At 54.1% G+C, this 20,091-nt stretch overlaps 1 protein-coding gene across 15 annotated transcripts; it reads left to right on the top strand.

Annotated features, from left to right (window-relative positions):
• Positions 1-94: 94 nt before the first annotated feature.
• Positions 95-20,012, top strand: CAMTA2 (calmodulin binding transcription activator 2). Of its 15 annotated transcripts, none has more exons than XM_054459409.2 (23): positions 95-208; positions 1,508-1,602; positions 1,811-1,914; positions 4,966-5,033; positions 5,117-5,252; positions 5,834-5,920; positions 6,178-6,331; positions 6,650-6,784; positions 7,386-8,323; positions 9,362-9,488; positions 10,801-10,935; positions 13,519-13,634; positions 14,250-14,434; positions 14,760-14,838; positions 15,027-15,249; positions 15,470-15,774; positions 17,471-17,667; positions 17,922-18,105; positions 18,308-18,379; positions 18,489-18,509; positions 18,674-18,861; positions 19,030-19,104; positions 19,190-20,012. In XM_054459409.2, the coding sequence occupies exons 2-23, from the start codon at positions 1,572-1,574 to the stop codon at positions 19,251-19,253; spliced, it is 3,624 nt and encodes a 1,207-aa protein (XP_054315384.1). In that variant the 5' UTR covers positions 95-208; positions 1,508-1,571; the 3' UTR covers positions 19,254-20,012. The 15 variants fall into 15 exon arrangements, with proteins under 15 accessions (XP_054315384.1, XP_054315383.1, XP_054315381.1 ...); XM_054459406.2 differs by lacking the exon at positions 95-208 and adding an exon at positions 710-847 and having other exon boundaries at positions 5,849-5,920; XM_054459405.2 differs by lacking the exon at positions 95-208 and adding an exon at positions 710-847.
• The last annotated feature ends 79 nt before the right edge of the window (positions 20,013-20,091 follow it).

Here is a 20,091-nt window from a genome sequence, read left to right as displayed (position 1 = left end):
GAGCCCTAGAAGCCGAGTCCCTCTGCCCAGCGCCCCACCCAGAACCCCACGTGTGCTGACCCCAGGTTCCCTTCCTGACCCTCAGCCCCTTAATTGGGAGGCCCCGCCCCGTGCGCAGTGACGTTGGACGCCGCTGTCAGCCGGCGCTGGGGGGGGTCGGTGTGGGGTAGAATGGCCGCTGCCGCCGTCACCCGCGGGACCCCGGGAGGTAAGAGCCAGGGCCTCTCGCCCGCCTCTCCGCCCCCGCGCCAGGGGGCGCAGCTCCTCCAGGTCCCGACGCGGAGCGCCGCGCCGGGGACCACCGTCCCTCCTCCCCATTCGCCCTCACCTCCCGCTTCCGTCCTCCTCCCCCGCGCCAGGGGGCGCCGCTCACCGCAGGGCCCCACGGCGGACCAGCGCGTTCCGGGGACTGTCCCGGAGACCCCCGCACCCGGCACCTGCACTGTCCCTCGCCCACCGTGTGCCCGCGGACTCTGCTCCCGGCTTCCCCAGAACATCCCTCTATGCGGGCGGGACCCTCCCACCTCGGAGGTTCTCCTGGGACCACCACTCCGCCGGGGGGCCGCCCAGAGTGCCAAGCGTCCGATCCGGCGCCGCCCAAGTGCAGCCCAAGGACCCGCTCCCGCTCCGCACCCTGGCAGGCTACCTAGCCGGGACTGCGCACCTGCGCCCTGGGGCGGAGTCCTTACCCCAACCCCAGCTTCACTGCACATAGCCGAGCCCGACGGGCCTCCTCCCATCTCCATCCTGGACACCTGGCGGAGCCAGTGCTGAGAGCCTCCTCCAGCTCCCATCTGTTCCCCGAGGAGGGCGGGGGGCTCAGGCTGGAGCCAGAGCGGTAGATGGGGTAGGCTAGGCCTGGAGGCCAGGGGAGGCAGAGGCGTTTGGGGAGAGGGAAGTAGAGAGGGCTGTCAGCCGGAGGGTGGGTTGTCCTGAGGGTGGGAATCTGGGTGTCTGGCCCAGATTCTATCAGGTCCTAACCAACCTGGAGGAGAGAATAGGTTAGGTTCAGTTATCAGATCTGCCCTTCCCCTTGGAAAAATCAGAGAAGGAACTCAGGGCGTGTCTTCTAAAGGCCTAGCTTCTACCGGAGGTAGAATCTCCTGCCCTGCCCCGAGGATCCAGGCTCTCTTGCCAAACCATCCTCCAAGGACCGGATGGCCTGAGTCCCAACCCCCAGTACCTGACCCAACCATAGCCCCAGTCTGTGCAAAAGCTCAAGCTTTAGGGCCTCTGAGGCTCCAGCCCCGCCAGTCTTCTCCCCCCCTCCCCCACCCCAACCCATTTCTTCCTGCTCACTCTTTCTGTCCAGTCTCCTCACTCATATTGGCTCCGGGCACCATGTGTGGTTCTCTCTTCTACTGTCACATCACAGTCAGCCCCTCCCTCCCTTTCCTCATCTTTCCCAGATACTATGACCCAGTTCTATACTCATTCCCTACCTCATACTTCTCATCCTGGATTAATGTTGGGGCTTCTGCCATGACCTTGTTCTCTCCCTTCCCAGCACAGACTCCCCCTCCCCCCGGCCCCTCAGGCCGGGGGTGACCTTGCCCCCTGGAGCCCTCACCATGAATACTAAGGACACCACCGAGGTTGCTGGTAAGTTCACAAACCAGGTTCCCAATGTGGCCACAGCCTTTCGTTCTCCCCATGCTTTAGTGGCCCTCTAATTCTCAGATTCTCTGTTCTCCTTAGTGAGGTTTCAGTTTTCCTCAGGGCTCTGTATTGCCTTCAGTCCTTTCCCCTTGGACTATCACAGGGATGCCCCAGGGTAGCACACTAAACCCTCCCTTCTAATTCCCTTTAGAAAACAGCCACCACCTGAAGATCTTTCTCCCCAAGAAGCTGCTGGAGTGTCTTCCTCGCTGCCCGCTGCTGCCTCCAGAGAGGCTACGGTGGAATACAAATGAGGTTTTCTAGGGAGGCTGGGGGTTGGGGCCCAGCAAGACCTAGTAGGCTGGAGGAGGGTGAGTGGGGGGTCTTTCTGTGTCTGTCAACACTCCTAAGTGCAGAGCACCATTCTAAGCTCTTTGGGGATCATAGGAGAGGTATAAAAAACATGAATCTTGGCCGGGCATGGTGGCTCATGCCTGTAATCTCAGCACTTTGGGAGGCTGAGGCGGGTGGATCATCTGAGGTCAGGAGTTCAACAGCAGCCTGGCAAACATGGTGGAACCCCATCTCTACTAAAAATACAAAAAATCAGCCAGTCGTGGTGATGTGCGCCTGTAATCGCAGCTACTCGGGAGGCTGAGACGGGAGAATCACTTGAGCCAGGGAGGCGGAGGCTGCAGTGAGCTGAGATCATGCCACTGCACTCCAGCCTGGGTGACAGAGCGAGACTCCGTCTCAAAAAAAAAAAAAAGACATGGATCTTGAAGGAGCCCTCTTTTCTGTGGCGTAGCCACCTGGGTAAAAACAAAAGCTACTGCCAATAAAGTATTCCTTACATACTGGGCACCGTGCTAAACACTTGGCCTGCCTTGTCTCATTTAATCCTCTAAGGATGCTATAGAGCAAGCCCTGTTATTGCTCCTATGTTATTGAGGAAACTGATTTACCTCATAGTTTATCTAACTTACTCCAGGGACTTTTTTTTTTGAGACGGAGCCTCGCTCTTGTTGCCCAGGCTGGAGTGCAATGGCGCGATCTCGGCTCACTGCAACCCCCGCCTCCTGGATTCAAGTGATTCCCCTGCCTCAGCCTCCCAAGTAGCTGGGATTACAGGTGTGTGCCTCCATGCTGGCTAATTTTTGTATTTTTTTTTTTTTTTTGAGATGGAGTCTTGCTCTGTCGCCCAGGCTGGAGTGCAGTGGCGCGATCTCGGCTCACTGCAAGCTCTGCCTCCTGGGTTCACTCCATTCTCTTGCCTCAGCCTCCCGAGTAGCTGGGACTACAGGCACCCGCCACCATGCCTGGCTAATTTTTTTGTATTTTTAGTAGAGATGGGGTTTCACCATGTTAGCCAGGATGGTCTCGATCTCCTGACCTCGTGATCTGCCCACCTTGGCCTCCCAAAGTGCTGGGATTACAGGCATGAGCCACCACGCCTGGCTAATTTTTGTATTTTTTAGTAGAGACGGGGTTTCACCATGTTGGTCACGCTGGTCTCAAACTCCTGACCTCAGGTGATCGTCCCATCTTGGCCTCCCCAAGTGCTGGGATTACAGGTGTGAGCCACGGAGCCCGGCCTTTTTTTTGTTTTGAGATGGAGTCTCACTCTGTCGCCCAGGTTGGAGTGCAATGGTGCAGTCTCCGCTCACTGCAACCTCTGCCTCCCAGGTTCAAGTGATTCTCCTGCCTCAGACTCCTGAGTAGCTGGGACTACAGGCGTGCCACCACACCTGGCTAATTTTTGTATTTTTAGTAGAGACGGGGTTTCACTATGTTGACCAGGCTGGTCTCGAACTCCGGACCTAGTGATCTGCCCATCTCAGCCTCTTACGGTGCTAGGATTACAGGCATGAGCCACCATGCCCGGCCGGAACTTTTGTTATTAACCACAACTGATACTGGCTCCTTCTGGAGGGGGCACAGTCCTTGTGTTACACATTTTCTGTATTCTGCATACTTACTGCCTTGTATGTAGTTGATTGTTGATATTTATCAGTTTGATGACAGAAGAGGACTGTCAGTAAACGGATGTGTGTATGTGTGTATGTGTGATTGTTGTAAGTGCTATAAAGCCTTTAGGAAAGGCCAGTGTGGTCAGCAGGGCTTCATGGAGCATCTGAAAAGGGGTTTGGTTTATAGAATGGCTATGATTTCCAGATATGGAGAGGTGTGCACATGGTACCTGCCTCATAGGGCACTAACATGCAGGAGGTAACTATTCAAAGCATGTTCAGGAAGGAATCAATGGATCCATCTGGCAGGAATTGTAGGAACAATATGGGTAAATAGTGGGAACAGTGAAAGTTTGATCCCTTGTTGGGGAGAACCTTGGAGTCAGGCTAAAGAATCTGAAATTCCTGCCAGGCGCAGTGGTTCACGCCTGTAATCCCAGCACTTTGGGAGGCCGAGGCGGGTGGATCACGAGGTCAGGAGATCGAGACCATCCTGGCTAACACAGTGAAACCCCGTCTCTACTAAAAATACAAAAAATTAGCCAGGTGTGGTGGTGGGCGCCTGTAGTCCCAGCTACTCAGGAGGCTGAGGCAGGAGAATGGCGTGAACCCAGGAGGAGGAGCTTGCAGTGAGCAGAGATGACGCCACTGCACTCCAGCCTGGGTGACAGAGTGACACTCTGTCGCAAAAAAAAAAAAAAATAAATAAATAAATAATCTGAAATTCCTGTCAATGTCAAACCACTGAAATTTTTTGAGTCAGGAACGGGCACAGAGGCCAGGAGTGGTGGCTCACGCCTGTAATCCCAGCACTTTGAGAGGCTGAGGTAGGCGTATCACCAGAGGTCAGGAGTTCGAGACCAGCCTTATCAACATGGTGAAACCCTGTCTCTACTTAAAAAAAATACAAAATTACCCGGGCGTGGTGGCGCATGCCTATAATCCCAGCTACTCGGGAGGCTGAGGCAGAAGAATTGCTTGAACCTGGGAGGCAGAGGTTGCCCAACGGTGAGCTGAGATCGCGCCAGTGCACTCCAGCCTGGGCAACAAGAGTGAAACTCCGTCTCAAAAGAAAAAAAAAACGGGCACAGGAATGAGATTTTTGGAGAGTAAAATAGTTCACAGTATGATGAATGGACGATGAAGAATGTGGACCTGCCCCCAAGATCAAGGCCCCAGGTGGGAGTAAGGGAAAGAAAAAATGTTAGACTTTTGTCTTAGGACAAAAGAGGGGTTCTTAGGAGGGCAGTGGGTCTTGCTGGGTCCAGATACCTAGAAGCATCCTCCACTAGCTGCCAGAACTCAGCAGAGAGTGAGACACTGACAGGATGACCAAGAGGCCAGGCTGAGACTCTCTGTGAAGGAGACGCCCACCTGAGTGCCACCTCTCCTACAGGAGATTGCATCCTACCTGATCACCTTTGAGAAGCATGATGAGTGGCTGTCTTGTGCCCCAAAGACAAGGTGAGAAAGTTTGAGAACATGGGGGAGTGGCAGGGGTCCTGGGTTCTGTTCACAGAACTCTAGGGCAACCCTTCCCTTCCCAGGCCTCAGAATGGCTCCATCATCCTCTACAATCGCAAGAAAGTGAAATATCGGAAGGATGGTTACCTCTGGAAGAAGCGGAAGGATGGGAAGACCACCCGAGAGGACCACATGAAGCTGAAGGTCCAGGGCATGGAGGTAAGAGAGTCAGACATTCAGCTCATCTTCCCGAGCCTGCCCTCCTCCACCCTTAGCTGGGCTCTAGCCCGACCTGGGCTTGGTGGCATTGTCCACCTCAGTCCCCTCCCAGTTACTCTTCCCTTCTCACTCACTTTGGGTCAGCTGACATTGCTTTGGCCACTCTCCACTTCCCATTTCCCTCCATGACTCAACTCTCCAGGCCGTAGGCCATGCCTCCCTTCCAGAACACTGATGCCCAGGCCCCTCACTGCTCTTGTGTTTCCCTCAGGGATCCCAGCAATGGTGCTCTCAGCACAGGTTTCTCATCCCCAAATCATTGCCCCTCATCTCAGATGCATTCTTGCTCTGACCTCTGGTTTCTAGATAGTCCCGTATCTCAAATCTGGTCCTCACTATAAGGCCCCAGCCCCACTGCTCATCTATGACTCAGGGCTGCTGGGATTCAAAAGGGGTGGGGAATAGGTGGGGGCGAGGGTGGGAGAAGGGTTGAAGAGGAACTGGTGGAAAGATTGGGATTCCTGCAAAGGGACTGAACAGAGGAAGAGTTGGGGAGCAGACTAGCCCTCCCCCCACCCCAGCCTGTCTCCTGGCAGTGTCTCTATGGCTGCTACGTTCACTCTTCCATCGTCCCCACATTCCATCGGCGCTGCTACTGGCTGCTCCAGGTAAGGACGGGAGAGCCCAGGGAGCCACACTCTTCCTGACTCTTTGAGGGACACGGGTCTGAAAGAAGGAAGTGAAAGGATGGCTGAGTTCTGAGTGAGGAAAGGAGCCTGGGAAGAAGAGAAAGGGGCTTGGGGCTGGAGACAGTCAGAAATTGGGGGTGAAGTTAGGAGGGTGCCCAGGAAGAAAGTGAGGATTAGGAAGCTGAGCCCCTGGACCTCAGGACCCCATGGCTCTGTGTGTCCCCTTATGCTCTCAGAACCCTGACATCGTCCTTGTGCACTACCTGAACGTCCCAGCCCTGGAGGACTGTGGAAAGGGCTGCAGCCCCATCTTTTGTTCCATCAGCAGCGACCGTCGAGAGTGGCTGAAGTGGTCCCGGGAGGAGTTGTTGGGACAGCTGAAGCCCATGTGTAAGGCAGCAGGCTGGGGATAGAGCTCCAAGGGGAGAGTAGAAACAGGGCTCCCAGAGGGGCCATGGTTCTGGACCCAAAGCCTGAGGGCTGATCATCTCCCTCCAAGCTGGGAGGGTGCTAGGATTCCCGGTGTGTTCTCAGGTATTAGAATATGGAGAAAGGACTAAAGCGACATATCTGAGCAGTCTTGAGGCTGCTGGCCTCTGTTCACCTGGCCAGAAGTCTTGAAGCATGTCAGGTGCTTGGAGGCACCATCAAGGCACTCTGGGGCCTGTTTCGTGGGGATCCCACAGCACTTCCCCCTAACTTCTCTAGTTCATGGCATCAAGTGGAGCTGTGGGAATGGAACAGAAGAGTTCTCTGTAGAACAGCTGGTGCAGCAGATTTTGGACACCCACCCAACCAAGCCTGCGCCCCGAACCCACGCCTGTCTCTGCAGTGGGGGGCTTGGTAAGTTACTCCCTGACCTTTTGGCTGTCTTCCCACCTAGCCACACTGCTCTTACGCAAGCCAGGGGGATATCCGTCTTGATGGGATTTGCATGCTGATTTGCAAGTCTTTTGCATGTCCCAGAAAGATGGGCCAGATGAACAGAGACGTTCCCGTCTGGGTGCACGCTGGCTCGGAGCCAGCCTTGCACTCAGCTGTCATGGCAGCCTCTGCCCTTCCTGTCTTCTACCTTCAGCAATTCCGGTCCCCTCTGCACCACCAATGACACCCAGCCTTAGCCTTCCTCCTAGTTGGCACACCCTTGGTTCTGTTCTTTTGTCCTTTTCCTATGCCTTTAACTTTTGCTTTTAGCTACTCTCCCAAGCCCTCAGTTCTCTGCAGCGTTCCTCTGGTCCTGCTTGTTTTGAGGGGAATTGGAGAGGGGGAGGGGCAATAAAGGGTAGGGGTAGAGAACAGGCATTTCTGATGCCTCCCAGTGGCTACAGTCAGTATTACACCTCTGGTTTATAGGGACGTCCCAGGAAATACTTTTAAGGGCTTCAAGGTAGAGAAGGTGCAGAATGATATGTCTTATCTCCTCTCCTACTCCTCTCCACTCCAGGTTCTGGGAGCCTTACCCACAAATGCAGCAGCACGAAACACCGCATCATCTCTCCCAAAGTGGAGCCCCGAGCTTTAACCCTGACCTCTATCCCCCACCCTCACCCCCCAGAGCCTCCTCCACTGATAGCCCCACTTCCCCCAGAGCTCCCCAAGGCACACACCTCCCCATCTTCTTCCTCTTCTTCTTCCTCATCAGGTTTTGCAGAGCCCCTAGAAATCAGACCTAGCCCTCCCACTTCTCGAGGGGGTTCTTCAAGAGGAGGCACTGCTATCCTCCTCCTGACAGGACTGGAGCAGCGGGCTGGGGGCTTGACGCCCACCAGGCACTTGGCTCCCCAGGCTGATCCTAGGCCTTCCATGAGTTTGGCAGTGGTTGTAGGCACTGAGCCTTCTGCCCCACCCGCTCCTCCCAGTCCTGCCTTTGACCCTGATCGTTTTCTCAACAGCCCCCAGAGGGGCCAGACATATGGAGGGGGGCAGGGAGTAAGCCCAGACTTCCCCGAGGCAGAGGCCGCTCATACCCCCTGTTCTGCCCTAGAGCCTGCTGCTGCCCTGGAGCCCCAGGCAGCTGCTCGGGGTCCCCCACCATCGTCAGTAGCAGGTGGGAGAAGAGGAAACTGCTTCTTCATCCAAGATGATGACAGTGGGGAGGAGCTCAAGGGTCAGGGGGCTGCCCCACCCATACCTTCACCCCCTCCCTCACCCCCACCCTCACCTGCCCCCTTGGAGCCATCAAGCAGGGTAGGGAGAGGTGAGGCCTTGTTTGGAGGACCTGTTGGGGCCAGTGAACTGGAGCCCTTCAGTCTTTCATCATTCCCAGACCTTATGGGAGAACTCATCAGTGACGAAGCTCCAAGCATCCCTGCTCCGACCCCCCAGCTCTCTCCTGCTCTTAGTACCATCACAGACTTCTCCCCAGAGTGGTCCTACCCAGAGGTGAGACTCAGGCTTATCTCCTCCCTTCTCCCTCCCATTTGTTTTCTGACTCCCCAAAACAAATTGTATTAACTTTTACCCCGTGGTCCGTGACCTAGTTTCCCTCAGTTTTCATGGCTTCTTAGTCCTCTACCTAATCTTTTTTTTTTTTTTTTTTTGAGACAGAGTTTCGCTCTTGTTGCCCAGGCTGGAGTGCAGTGGCACAATCTTGGCTCACTGCAACCTCTGCCTCCCGGGTTCAAATGATTCTCCTGCCTCAGCCTCCCGAGTAGCTGGGATTACGGGTGACCGCCACCACGCCCGTCTAATTTTTGTATTTTTAGTAGAGACGGGGTTTCACCATGTTGGCCAGGCTGGTCTCAAACTTCTGACCTCAGGTGATTGCCTGCCTCGGCCTCCCAAAGTGCTGGGATTACAGGTGTGAGCCACCGTGCCCAGCCGCCAATCTCTTTTTTTATGTAGAGTGAAGCTGCTTTCCTGTTTCCAGAGTCCTCAGCAACTTAACCTTTTTTCTGTTCCTTTCCCTTCCACGTGTTAGCATGGTTTCTGGAGTCTCCTAGGACCTCATTGTCTTCCTGACTGTTTTCAAGGGTAGGGAATTGGGGCTGTGCAGCCTGGAGAAGAAAAGAAACGTCAGGGATGTGATTGCAGACTTTGAGTAGCTGAAAGACTGTCTTCAGCAGTGGAGAAGTTCTGTTTTATGCTGCCTTTGAGAGGAAAAGGAGGAAGTACAGTGGGGGTGAATTAGCCCAAGAACAGAACTTCCTTCTGGTGACAGCTCTGTGGTAGCTTTGGGGGAGGCCCTGAATTCCCAGCTACTGGCAGATTCAGGTAGAGACCAGGCAACCACTTGGCAGGAATGTTGGGGAGGGATAGACTAACTGACCTCACCCCACTGGGTCCTGTCTATCCCTGGACCCCCAGACTCTAGCACAGGATCTGCCATATAGTAGATACCCTCTAAGGGTCTGAATAAATGAATGAGTGAGGGGATGAATGCCCAGCTCCAGTCACATGGTCTCTGACTTCTGTCTGCAGGGTGGGGTCAAGGTGCTCATCACAGGTCCTTGGACCGAAGCCGCTGAGCATTACTCCTGTGTCTTTGATCACATCGCAGTGCCAGCCTCACTTGTCCAGCCTGGTGTCTTACGCTGCTACTGTCCCGGTATGAGGATTGGGAACCGTAGGGGGAGGGACTGACATGTGGGCAGTTAGGACAGATCAGGACCTCCAGGCTTCCAGAAAGCACTGGGAACAAATGAGTTGTTTTGAGAGCATAACGACTTCATCCAGTCCTGAGGGTGAGCCCCAAGCTCTCCCAGCAGGCAGAAGAGCCCAGACTTTAGGTGTCAGAAGATCTAGGTTCTGGTCCAAGAAATCTACTCCTTAGCTAACCAGTGACCTCAGATGAGTCTGATCCTTCCTGAGGTCCTTGGCCTCCCCTCCTGTAAGGTTAGGCATTGACCAAAGGGATTTCTAATGTCTGTCCAGGCTTTCTGGCTTAGAGCCAGAGTCTCCAACTCCAATCCAGGGGGAATGAGAAAGAAGAAATGTGGGTTTCCTCTAACCAGTCTTGGGACTGAAGGACATTGGCTTTTAGAACTGTGCTGTCCAGTATGGTAGCCATTAGCCACATGTGCCTATTAATTAAAGTTAAAAAATACTTAAAATTCACTTCCCCAGTCTCACTGACCACATTTCAAGTGTTCAGTAGCCACACATGGCTCGTGTTACCCTATTGGATAGTGATGATATAGAACATTTTTGTCACTGCAGAAATGTTCTATTGGACAGCACTGGTCTAGACTTCATTGCCAAGGTTCGTTTCTGCCCTTTTGCCACCAGCCTTGCCCTTACCCTACACTCAAAAATTAGCCTTACTAGGGGACCTCAAGGACCACCAAAGTGACAGGTTGGCAGCTTTGCTGTCTACAAGTGTGTTCTCCCCCAGTCTCTACAGCAGCATTCAGCATGTGTGTAAGGAAAGGGGATGAGACCAGAGAATCTGGGGACTGGGAGAAAAAGTCTCAGCACCTGGTCTTAGGATCAGGGCCTGCTGGTTCCATGCTTATGGCCACTGGACACTGTTCATGAGCAGCTAGCTCCCCTTTCCTCCATCTCAGTAACAGGGTCATAACTTCTGGACTCTGACCCGGGGATCAAGAGGATTTTCCACCATCAAATTGTTCATAACTAGTCTCTTGACCCTCAGTTTCCAAACCTTCTTGCCGAATAACAAATATCTTCAACTACAGGGTCTAGAATCCAAGGGATCTCTGGCCCATAGTACGTATTAAGTTCTCAAACGAATGGACTCCCTTCCCAGTTAGTGCCAAGGCCACTGAAGCCAGGGGCCTCTTGGCCCACAGCAGGGCAGTAGGGGAAATAACTATGGAATAATTGTCTGTGGCTGACACAGGTAGCCATAGAAGGAGCCAGGGAAAGAGAGCCCTTCTTGCTGATCCTGCCCTCTCCAGCCCATGAGGTAGGGCTGGTGTCTTTGCAGGTGGCAGGGCGGGAGGGGCCCCTTTCTGCTTCTGTGCTCTTTGAGTATCGAGCCCGCCGATTCCTGTCTCTGTCTAGTACTCAACTTGACTGGCTGTCACTGGATGGTGAGTACTCAGCCCTCTGAACCCAAGTATCGGGCCCACAGCCTTTGAGCATGACATGCTCCTAGACCACTCAGGGTTCGGGTGGCCATCACTGAGCCCCCACTTTACCATTCTTTTTTTTTTTTCAATTCCTGTTTCATTAGTGATTTCTAAATGTGGCAGCAAACGTCTCTCACCTCCTCTTCCCCATAAATCTTGGGGTCATTTTTATACCAGTTCTTGACCTGCCCTCTCCATCCCAAAGGGTAGAATCTAGACAAGGAAGGCCAAGAGGCGAGGCAGGGCAGGGACAGGGTCTAGAGCAATATATAGGTGCTATGCACAAGTTTATATATTTATTTATTATTTACTTTTCTCTTCTTTTTTGAGATGGAGTCTTGCTTTGCCTCCCAGGCTGGATTGCAGTGGCGCGATCTCAGGTCACTGCAACCTCCACCTCCTGGGTTCAAGCGATCCTCCTGCCTCAGCCCCCCGAGTAGCTGGGATTACAGGCGCCTGCCACCAAGCCTGGCTAATTTTTTGTGATTTTAGTAGAGATGAGGTTTCACCATGTTGGCCAGGCTGGTCTCAAACTCCTGACCTCAAGCAGTCCACCCCGCCTCGGTCTCCCGAAGTGTTGGGATTACAAGCATGAGCCACCACACCCAGCTGTACTTATATATTTAAATTTCTATTGCTTTTCCTCTTCTGATTATAAAGACGTGTTTGTTAACAGAAATTTGGAAATTACACAAAAGCACAAAATAGAAAATAAAAATTTCTGGCTGGGCGCGGTGGCTCATGCTTCTAATCCCAGCACTTTGGGAGGCCAAGGCGGGTGGATCACCTGAGGTCAGGAGTTTGAGACCAGCCTGACAAATATGGTGAAACCCTGTCTCCACTAAAAATACAAAAATTAGCCAGGCGTGGTGGTGGGTGCCTGTAGTCCCAGCTACTCGGGAGGCTGAGACAGGAGAATTGCTTGAACCTGAGAGGCGGAGGTTGCAGTGAGCCAAGATTGTGCCACTGCACTCCAGCCTGGGCGACAGAGCGAGACTCTGTCTCAAAAAAAAGAAAAAGTTTCCTATACTACTACTTCTCAGTGATATCCATTGCTAATAACATGGTGTACTAACACAAACACAGAGGCACACACATACATGTATCTATGTGTGTGTGTATTTATTTATTTAAATCTGGGATTGTTTTTGTTCCTGTTACTGGTTCTCTCTCTCTTGGCCTTGAACATTGTTTCTGTCTGCACCTGCTGCTTTCTGCTTTCTCAAGGTTTGCTTTTCTCTGTCTCTTCCTCTTGGTGTCTTTGTTGTTGCCTCTTGGTTTCTCTCAGTTCTGCTGCCGTCTGTGTTATCTTAGTCTCCCTCTGTCCTTACTTCTCTCTCTCCGGAGCTCTGGTCCCTAGTTTTGCCTCACTCTTGGAGCTGACCCCCACACAAAGCCTGAGTGTGTTGGGTTGCTTGTCTCTGACTTGAGTCTGCCTACCTGGGATCTGGCCAGGTCTCTCAGTCCTGTTCTGTCTCTGTCCTGCCCTGTGACTGTTCATCACCTTATTTCTCTGTCCCTGTCTAATCTGCGTTTTACCATCTCTCCTACGAGTCTCTTCCATCCCTCTTCTTTCCATTTCTTCTTGAACCAATATCTTAACTTGCCTGTCTTTTATCATCCTTTCTTACTGCTTGTTTGGCACTTTTCCCCCAGCCCTCCTTTGTCCTTTCTCTCTCCTCCTTCACTTTATCGTTTTTGCTCTCTCTCCTCCCTTTGCTTTCCTTGGGTTTCTGTTAATCATTCTCTGTCCTCCTCCCTTACTATCACCTGTGTACCTTCATCCCCTTCTATCCTGGCATCTCAGAACATCTCCAACCTTCACCCTGTTTCTGTGTCTGTTTTCCTACAGCTCTGATCCCCTCCCGCCTCCCCTTCTTGTCCTTGTTTGATCTCAGGAGGGGACAGACATAGCTTGGGGTGATATGTGTGTACTTGCGTGTGTATTTGTGTATGGGGAGGAGGAGGAGGAGGAGAAATGGACATGGCTATATGGCCATCCATCTTTGTCACCTTCCGTCCCCCACCATCGTCTTTGTGGACAGCTGCGGGGGGCTGGGAGGAAGGGGAGGTGCTTTTCAAATCATAGTCCCTGAGCTCTTTGGGGCAGTGGTTATTAAAGGGGAGGAACCCTGGAATCCTTCACCTTCACCATGGGGGACAAAGGTAGTGTCTGCTGCAAAAACTGACAGAACATTTTACCTAGGGAAAGGCTGCGGGGAAGAGTGTGTACGGGTGGGATTTGGGACAGCTGCAGGCTGGAGGACCATTTGGGAATTCCTACTACCTCTGTACCTGGAAGGAAACAGTTTTGGTTCCAGATCCGGGTTCTAGGTCAGTGGGTAGTATTAACAGCCCTAGTTTAAGGACTGAGTCCTGGTGGGCTTTATTTAGGTGAAGGGGTAAAGGAGCTATTGTTTTGGGGAAGATAAAAGAATATGGTTCTGTGTCCTCATCCCCAGATCTTGGGACAGGTCTACTTTTGGTGTTCAGGGCATCACCTAGACTCTGCCCACTCAGCCTCCCATACCCGTTCCCCCTCAGACAACCAGTTCCGGATGTCCATACTAGAGCGACTGGAGCAGATGGAGAAGCGGATGGCAGAGATCGCAGCAGCTGGGCAGGTGCCTTGCCAGGGTCCTGACGCTCCTCCAGTTCAGGTACTTCTGTGAGGAGGGAGGTGGTCTATGGAGGGGAGCAAGGGGAGGACACAGCTAAAGAAAACGTCTAGTGCCCGTGACTCGCCTCCCTCTCCTGTCCCCAGCCTCCTCAGCCTGTCTTCCCTCTCCCTGATGTCACCCTGTTCCCATCCCCACCTTGTGGCGAGAGTGGCTATTCTGGGCACCCTCTTGGCATGACGGGCTTCAGACTATTTCTGGTCTGAAGAAGGGTGGAGGTGAAGGAGAGGGCGGGGCAGGGGTCAGAAGCACTGGGGCTCAGATCTCTGTGGGTCCCAAGTTTCTGAAAGAAGAGGGCTAAGGCTCAGAGAAGGCTCTGGCTTCTGAGGGGGAGAAGCCATGTGCGAACATGGCACTAATCTGAGCTGATGGGAAGGCACATGGGCAAGATTGTGTGAGGTCTGGCTGCTGGAGGAAGTGGCTGTGGGAGCAAGAGACACAGGCCACAGAGGAACTTCAACTGATGGGATCCTAGAGTGGGACATGTGGGGAGGGGGCAAAATTAGAAGCTGGGAGGACAGATGTGAGGTGGCCAAGGCCATTTCAAGCCAGGGGAGTAGATACCTGGGTCTCTGCCTAAGAGTGTGTATATCGCAGGATGAAGGCCAGGGGCCTGGGTTCGAAGCACGGGTAGTGGTCTTGGTAGAAAGCATGATCCCACGCTCCACCTGGAAGGGTCCTGAACGTCTGGCCCACGGAAGCCCCTTCCGGGGCATGAGCCTTCTGCACCTGGCTGCTGCCCAGGGCTATGCCCGCCTCATCGAGACCCTGAGCCAGTGGCGGTGAGCAACTGGGTGAGGGCTGGGCAGCCTCTGGGACAGAAGTGTCAGGGGACTGAAGAGGAACTGGAGGACCTGGGGCCCTACCAAGAGGGAGCTGGGGTCATTGTGGGAAGGGAGGGGGTTGGGAGAGGACTTATATTTTGGGGAACTTTCATATCTTGACTTACAACACTTTGACTTCTTGACCTCCTTAAACTAGTGTCCTTGACTGCCTCTTCCCACCGGCCCTGTACAGCTTGCCTCCTAGTGCCTTTACTTCTGATGTTCCTACTTTGCCCACTTTTTCCCTCATTGGGCTCTGCTGTCTCTCTCCCAAACCCTCCAGGAGTGTGGAGACTGGAAGCTTGGACTTAGAGCAGGAGGTTGACCCGCTCAACGTGGATCATTTCTCTTGCACCCCTCTGGTGAGGATGACGACTCCTGAGCGCACATGGGGCAGTGGGCAATGGGAACCGCCCTTGAAAAGGAAGATCCTGAGGAATGCAGGGAGTGGGGTGGGCTGGGGTCTGAAGACCTGACTACCTGGAGGAAGAGCCCCCAGCCTCACCTCCACCTCCGTCTCCGTCTCCTCCTGTCCCACCCCCTTCCTCAGATGTGGGCTTGTGCCCTGGGACACCTGGAAGCTGCTGTGCTCCTTTTCCGTTGGAACCGACAGGCACTGAGCATTCCCGACTCTCTGGGCCGTCTGCCATTGTCTGTGGCTCATTCCCGGGGTCATGTGCGCCTTGCCCGCTGCCTTGAGGAACTACAGAGACAGGAGGCTTCGGTGGAGCCCCCACTTGCCCTATCGCCACCCTCCTCCAGCCCAGACACTGGTGAGGCTGGCCCTAATCTTTTGGAGAGAGGGATGTAGGTAGGAGGATAGGCCAGGACAAAGCCAAAGGGTGTGGGAAACGAGTAAGAGAGGAGACAAACCACAGAGGCAGGGATGGGAGATAACAGAAGCAAGAACAGAACAGGATGGGGGAGGCAGGAGACTCGAGCGAGGGATGTCCGTGGCTCCGGCTGCCCTCACTCTCTTCCCTCCCCACACAGGTCTGAGCAGCGTCTCCTCGCCCTCGGAGCTGTCGGATGGCACCTTCTCCGTCACGTCAGCCTATTCTAGTGCCCCAGATGGCAGTCCCCCCCCTGCACCTCTGCCAGCCTCTGAGATGACTATGGAGGACATGGCCCCAGGCCAGCTTTCCTCTGGTGTCCCAGAGGCCCCCCTACTCCTCATGGACTATGAGGCTACCAACTCCAAGGGGCCCCTCTCCTCCCCTCCTGCTCTCCCACCAGCCTCAGATGATGGGGCTGCTCCAGAGGACGCTGACAGCCCACAGGCTGTGGATGTGATCCCGGTACTGCTTATATTGACGGAGTTATGGGGGCTAGAAGTGGAGTAGGAAGGGTGAGGCCGACTTCCATGAAGCAGAATCAAAGTCTGGCTTCAGTTTAGGAAGGGCCTATTTACTTCATTTTGGGACAGGCAAGGTAGCCTTTTGCTTAGCTCCTTTCAGACCATGTGACTTGGAAGTCATGAGGCAGCGGAGGCTGAAAATTCTGGCTGGTCCCACAATACAGATGTTGGGAAAAAAAAAAGTCTGGCCGGGCTTGGTGGCTCACGCCTGTAATCCCAGCACTTTGGGTGGCCCAGGCAGGTGGATCACTTCAGGCCAGGAGTTTGAGACCAGCCTGGGCAACATGGCAAAACCCCGTCTCTACAAGAAATACAAAAATTAACTTGGCACTGTGGTACGTGCCTGTAATCCCAGCTGTTTGAGAGGCTGAGACACAAGAATCACTTGAACCCAGGAGGCACAGGCTGCAGTGAGCCGAGATTGCACCACTGCACTCCAGCCTAGGTGACAGAGTGAGATTCTGTCTCAAAAAAAAAAAAAAAAAAAAAAAAAGACAAAATAGTAAAATTTAAAATATAAAAAGCATTAAAAAATATTCTGGCTGGATGCGGTGGCTCACCCCTGTAATCCCATCACTTTCAGAGAACGAGGTGGGAGGATCACTTGAGAACAGGGGCTTGAGACCAGTCTGGCCAACATAACAAGACCCCATCTCTACACAAAATAATTTTTTAAAAATAGGCATGGTGGCACACACCTGTAGTTGTAGCTACTTGGGAGGCTGAGGTAGGAGAACCCCTTGAGCCCAGAAGTATGAGGTTGCAGTGAGCTGACTGTGCCATTGCATTCCAGCCTGGACAAGAGACCCTGTCTCTATAACAAACAAAAATTCTGGGGAATATCTTCAGTTAGAGCTGGTTTGTAGGAGTTACCTGTTGATCTATGTAGGGACAAGGTTCTAGGAGAACCAAGATGACGGAGGGCAGCTGGGAGTTGTGTGGAGAGGTAAGGTTGGCAAGATGAGGGTATTTGGCAGTGATCTGATGCAGGAAGGAGGCTTGCACATGATAAGGCTAAGAAAGTCTTGTGGAATGAAAGTGAATCTTCAAGTATAGCCCATACTTCTCTGATAGAGACTGGGGACATACCTGCTTTAGAGAGACTAATGGAGTAAGTGGGTGGCACTTTAAGTACAAAAAACTTAGGGAACTCAAGTAGGCTGTGTTGAGTGTGTCCAGCAGGAAGTGCTGGAGTATAGGCTTCAGGGCTGGAGCAAAGGCCAGACTGGAGCCATTCATCCGGGTAGTGGTTGGCAAGTGTTGGGATGGTTCTTGGAGAGTTGAAAGGGAGCTGGGGGTGGGCACAGCCAAGCCTATGGGGAGCATGTGCTGGTCAGCTGGCATGGGGCAGGCCCAGGTAGCACAGTGGTGGTTGGCCTGAAAGGGTATCAAGTCCTCCATTTGTTCAGCTTTGAATCCCCACTTGGAGTATCTCCTTTTTATCCTATATTCTCCATAGCATCTCAGCACAGAGGGACCCCCAAGTGGGAGCCCCATCAGTATAAATGAATGAGTCTGGAACAGTGGCCCAGAAAGCAGCACCTGGCAGGGAGAGAAGGAACAAGATAGGAATGGACTGAGGTTACAGCTGGCAGTTGGGGCCCCTAAGGGCTCACTCAGCTTCTCCCTTCATCCAGGTGGACATGATCTCACTGGCCAAGCAGATCATCGAAGCCACACCGGAGCGGATTAAACGAGAGGACTTCGTGGGGCTGCCCGAGGCTGGAGCCTCAATGCGGGAGCGGACAGGGGCTGTGGGGCTCAGTGAGACCATGTCCTGGCTGGCCAGCTACCTGGAGAATGTGGACCATTTCCCGAGCTCAACCTCTCCCAGGTGACTAGCTCAGGACAAAGCCTCCAGATTCTTCAAAGGAAGATGGGAGGAAGGGAGAAAGCTGGCTTTCCCACAGCCAAAGCTCCATTCTGGCTGAGGCCCCAGGGCCTTGGAGAAGCGAACTGAACTGGCTGATGAACTCTGAAGTCACTCTCCAGACTCAGTTGCTGGTGGTTTTCCTTCGTAGCCATCCATAGATGGCAGAGGAGGGACTTCAGATGCTTCATGACACCCTCTTTCCCTACCGCCTACAGCGAACTGCCCTTTGAGCGAGGTCGCCTGGCTGTCCCTTCAGCACCCTCCTGGGCAGAGTTTCTCTCTGCATCTACCAGTGGCAAGATGGAAAGTGATTTTGCCCTGCTGACACTATCAGATCACGAGCAGCGGGAACTGTATGAGGCTGCCCGAGTCATCCAGACGGCCTTCCGAAAGTACAAGGTCAGAGGGGCAGGGGTCTCAGGATGAATTACACAATCTCCAGTCAGGGGAGACTGGGCTCCCAGGGCTTTTGGAGGATGAGTAGTCGTGCAGACAGGCCTTCGATGGGGTAAAGGGTCAGGGGAACCCCAGGAAAGTTGGAAGGACTAGTCAGATATCCCATTATGTGGGTCATGAGGTGCTGAGACTTCTCTCCCTTCAGGGCCGGCGGCTGAAGGAGCAGCAGGAGGTAGCAGCAGCTGTAATCCAGCGCTGTTACCGGAAGTACAAGCAGGTGAGACCCTTCTCCCTCAAAAGTGTAACCACCAACCCACCAACCCACACCCACACCTAACCATTCCAGAATGTTGCCAGAGCCCTAACTCCCCTTCTCTCTCCACAAGCTGACCTGGATTGCACTTAAGGTATTAGGCATGAGCTCTGAGTGTGAGGTCTGTGATGATTCAGTCTTTCCTTGAGTGTGTGGGTTACAGAAAGAGTCTTGCATCAGCCTAACTTGGGTGAGCCTCAGGGCTCTGGGTCTCTGTCCCTCTATTTCAGCCCCTGTCCCTCCTCCCCACCCCTGCAGTTTGCACTCTATAAGAAGATGACCCAGGCGGCCATCCTGATCCAGAGCAAGTTCCGAAGCTACTATGAACAGAAGCGATTTCAGCAGAGCCGCCGAGCGGCTGTGCTCATCCAGCAGCACTACCGCTCCTACCGCCGCAGGCCCGGCCCTCCCCACCGGCCTTCGGCCACCCTGCCTGCCCGCAACAAGTAGGGCCCAGCCCCAGCCCTCTGTGCCCCCCCCACTGCATCCACGCCATTCCCCCTTACTCATCCTCTTGATCATCATGCCTCACTGCCATTCCCTGCCTAGGGTTCCTGGGGGGCCGAACGCATGAGATGCCTTCTGTGAGGTCCATCTTTTGTTTCTTTCACCAGAGGCTCCTTTCTCACCAAGAAGCAGGACCAGGCAGCCCGGAAGATCATGAGATTCCTGCGGCGCTGCCGACACAGGTACTCATCCCTTCTCCCGCTGGGCTTTTGCCTTGCCACCCTCCTGATCGCCAGTCTCCTCTGACTCCTATCTTTCTCTCTGCAGGATGAGAGAACTGAAGCAGAACCAGGAGCTGGAAGGGCTTCCCCAGCCGGGACTGGCCACATGACCTGGCCACCGCCTTTCTCACCACCCTGGGGGTGCCTCGTGCAGTCTTAACAGGGAGAGGGCTTTCTGGGGCAGGGGGAGCCCCTGTCGGTAGCTTTCCTGTTCACCTTTGTTGGAGCCCTTTGTAGGCCTCCTCCCTCCTCCCCACGCTTTGCTCCCACACCCCTCTCCTCGTCCCTCCTGGTCGTGCCCCGTCTCTTTTGGTCCTGGCTCCAGAAGACCCGCGCCCCACATACCTGCATCTTCCGCTGTGACCTCCGGAGCCCTGCCTGCCCCTGCTCCCCAGCTCCTCCTGCCTGCACCCGACTCGGCCCCCTCCTGACTTGCCTTATTTATTTGTTCGACGCGTCTCTGAATGTATCCGCCTCAGTTTCCACCACTGCCTTCGCTGCGCACGCCCCTCGTGTTTCAGGGCTGACCGTGTCCCCACCCGACTCCGCATGTTTGCGTCTGTTTCCTCCCTCTCTGGCCCTGTCTTACCCCATCACCCGACTCTGGCCACCGACCTCAGGGCCGAAGGGGAGGTGGTGTACATAGGAACGCGTTGCGGAGTCCGCCCCGTCCCCCGAGGGGAGGGGTCTTGTACATACTGTAACATACAGAGTATAGTGAAGAATCTATTTAAGGCGCCGCGGGGAGGGCTGCACGGCCGGGCTTGTGGTTCTCTAGCGCGGCGGGGGCCTCCTGTCGGCTCCACGGGCACTTTCTACTTGTGCATGGGCTTGGTTTATACGAATTGCCATTAAACATCGCTGCACCAGCCAGCCTCCGGCCTCTGTCTGCGGGGGCGGGGCGGGGCCTCGGCCAGCTGGAGGCCGCCAAGCGCCGCGGGCCTGGGA

The sequence above is a fragment of the Pongo pygmaeus genome, chromosome 19, assembly GCF_028885625.2.
Source record: "Pongo pygmaeus isolate AG05252 chromosome 19, NHGRI_mPonPyg2-v2.0_pri, whole genome shotgun sequence".
In the NCBI taxonomy this organism is placed as follows: domain Eukaryota; kingdom Metazoa; phylum Chordata; class Mammalia; order Primates; family Hominidae; genus Pongo; species Pongo pygmaeus.
This window is presented reverse-complemented; position numbering and strand designations above follow the sequence as displayed.

Excerpts from the sequence above, each read along its gene's own strand:
- CAMTA2 (XM_054459405.2), top strand. Across the intron at positions 6,785-7,385 it reads TCTCTGCAGTGGGGGGCTTG|GTTCTGGGAGCCTTACCCAC; the intron begins GTAAGTTACTCC and ends TCTCCACTCCAG. Across the intron at positions 13,635-14,249 it reads CTGACGCTCCTCCAGTTCAG|GATGAAGGCCAGGGGCCTGG; the intron begins GTACTTCTGTGA and ends TGTATATCGCAG.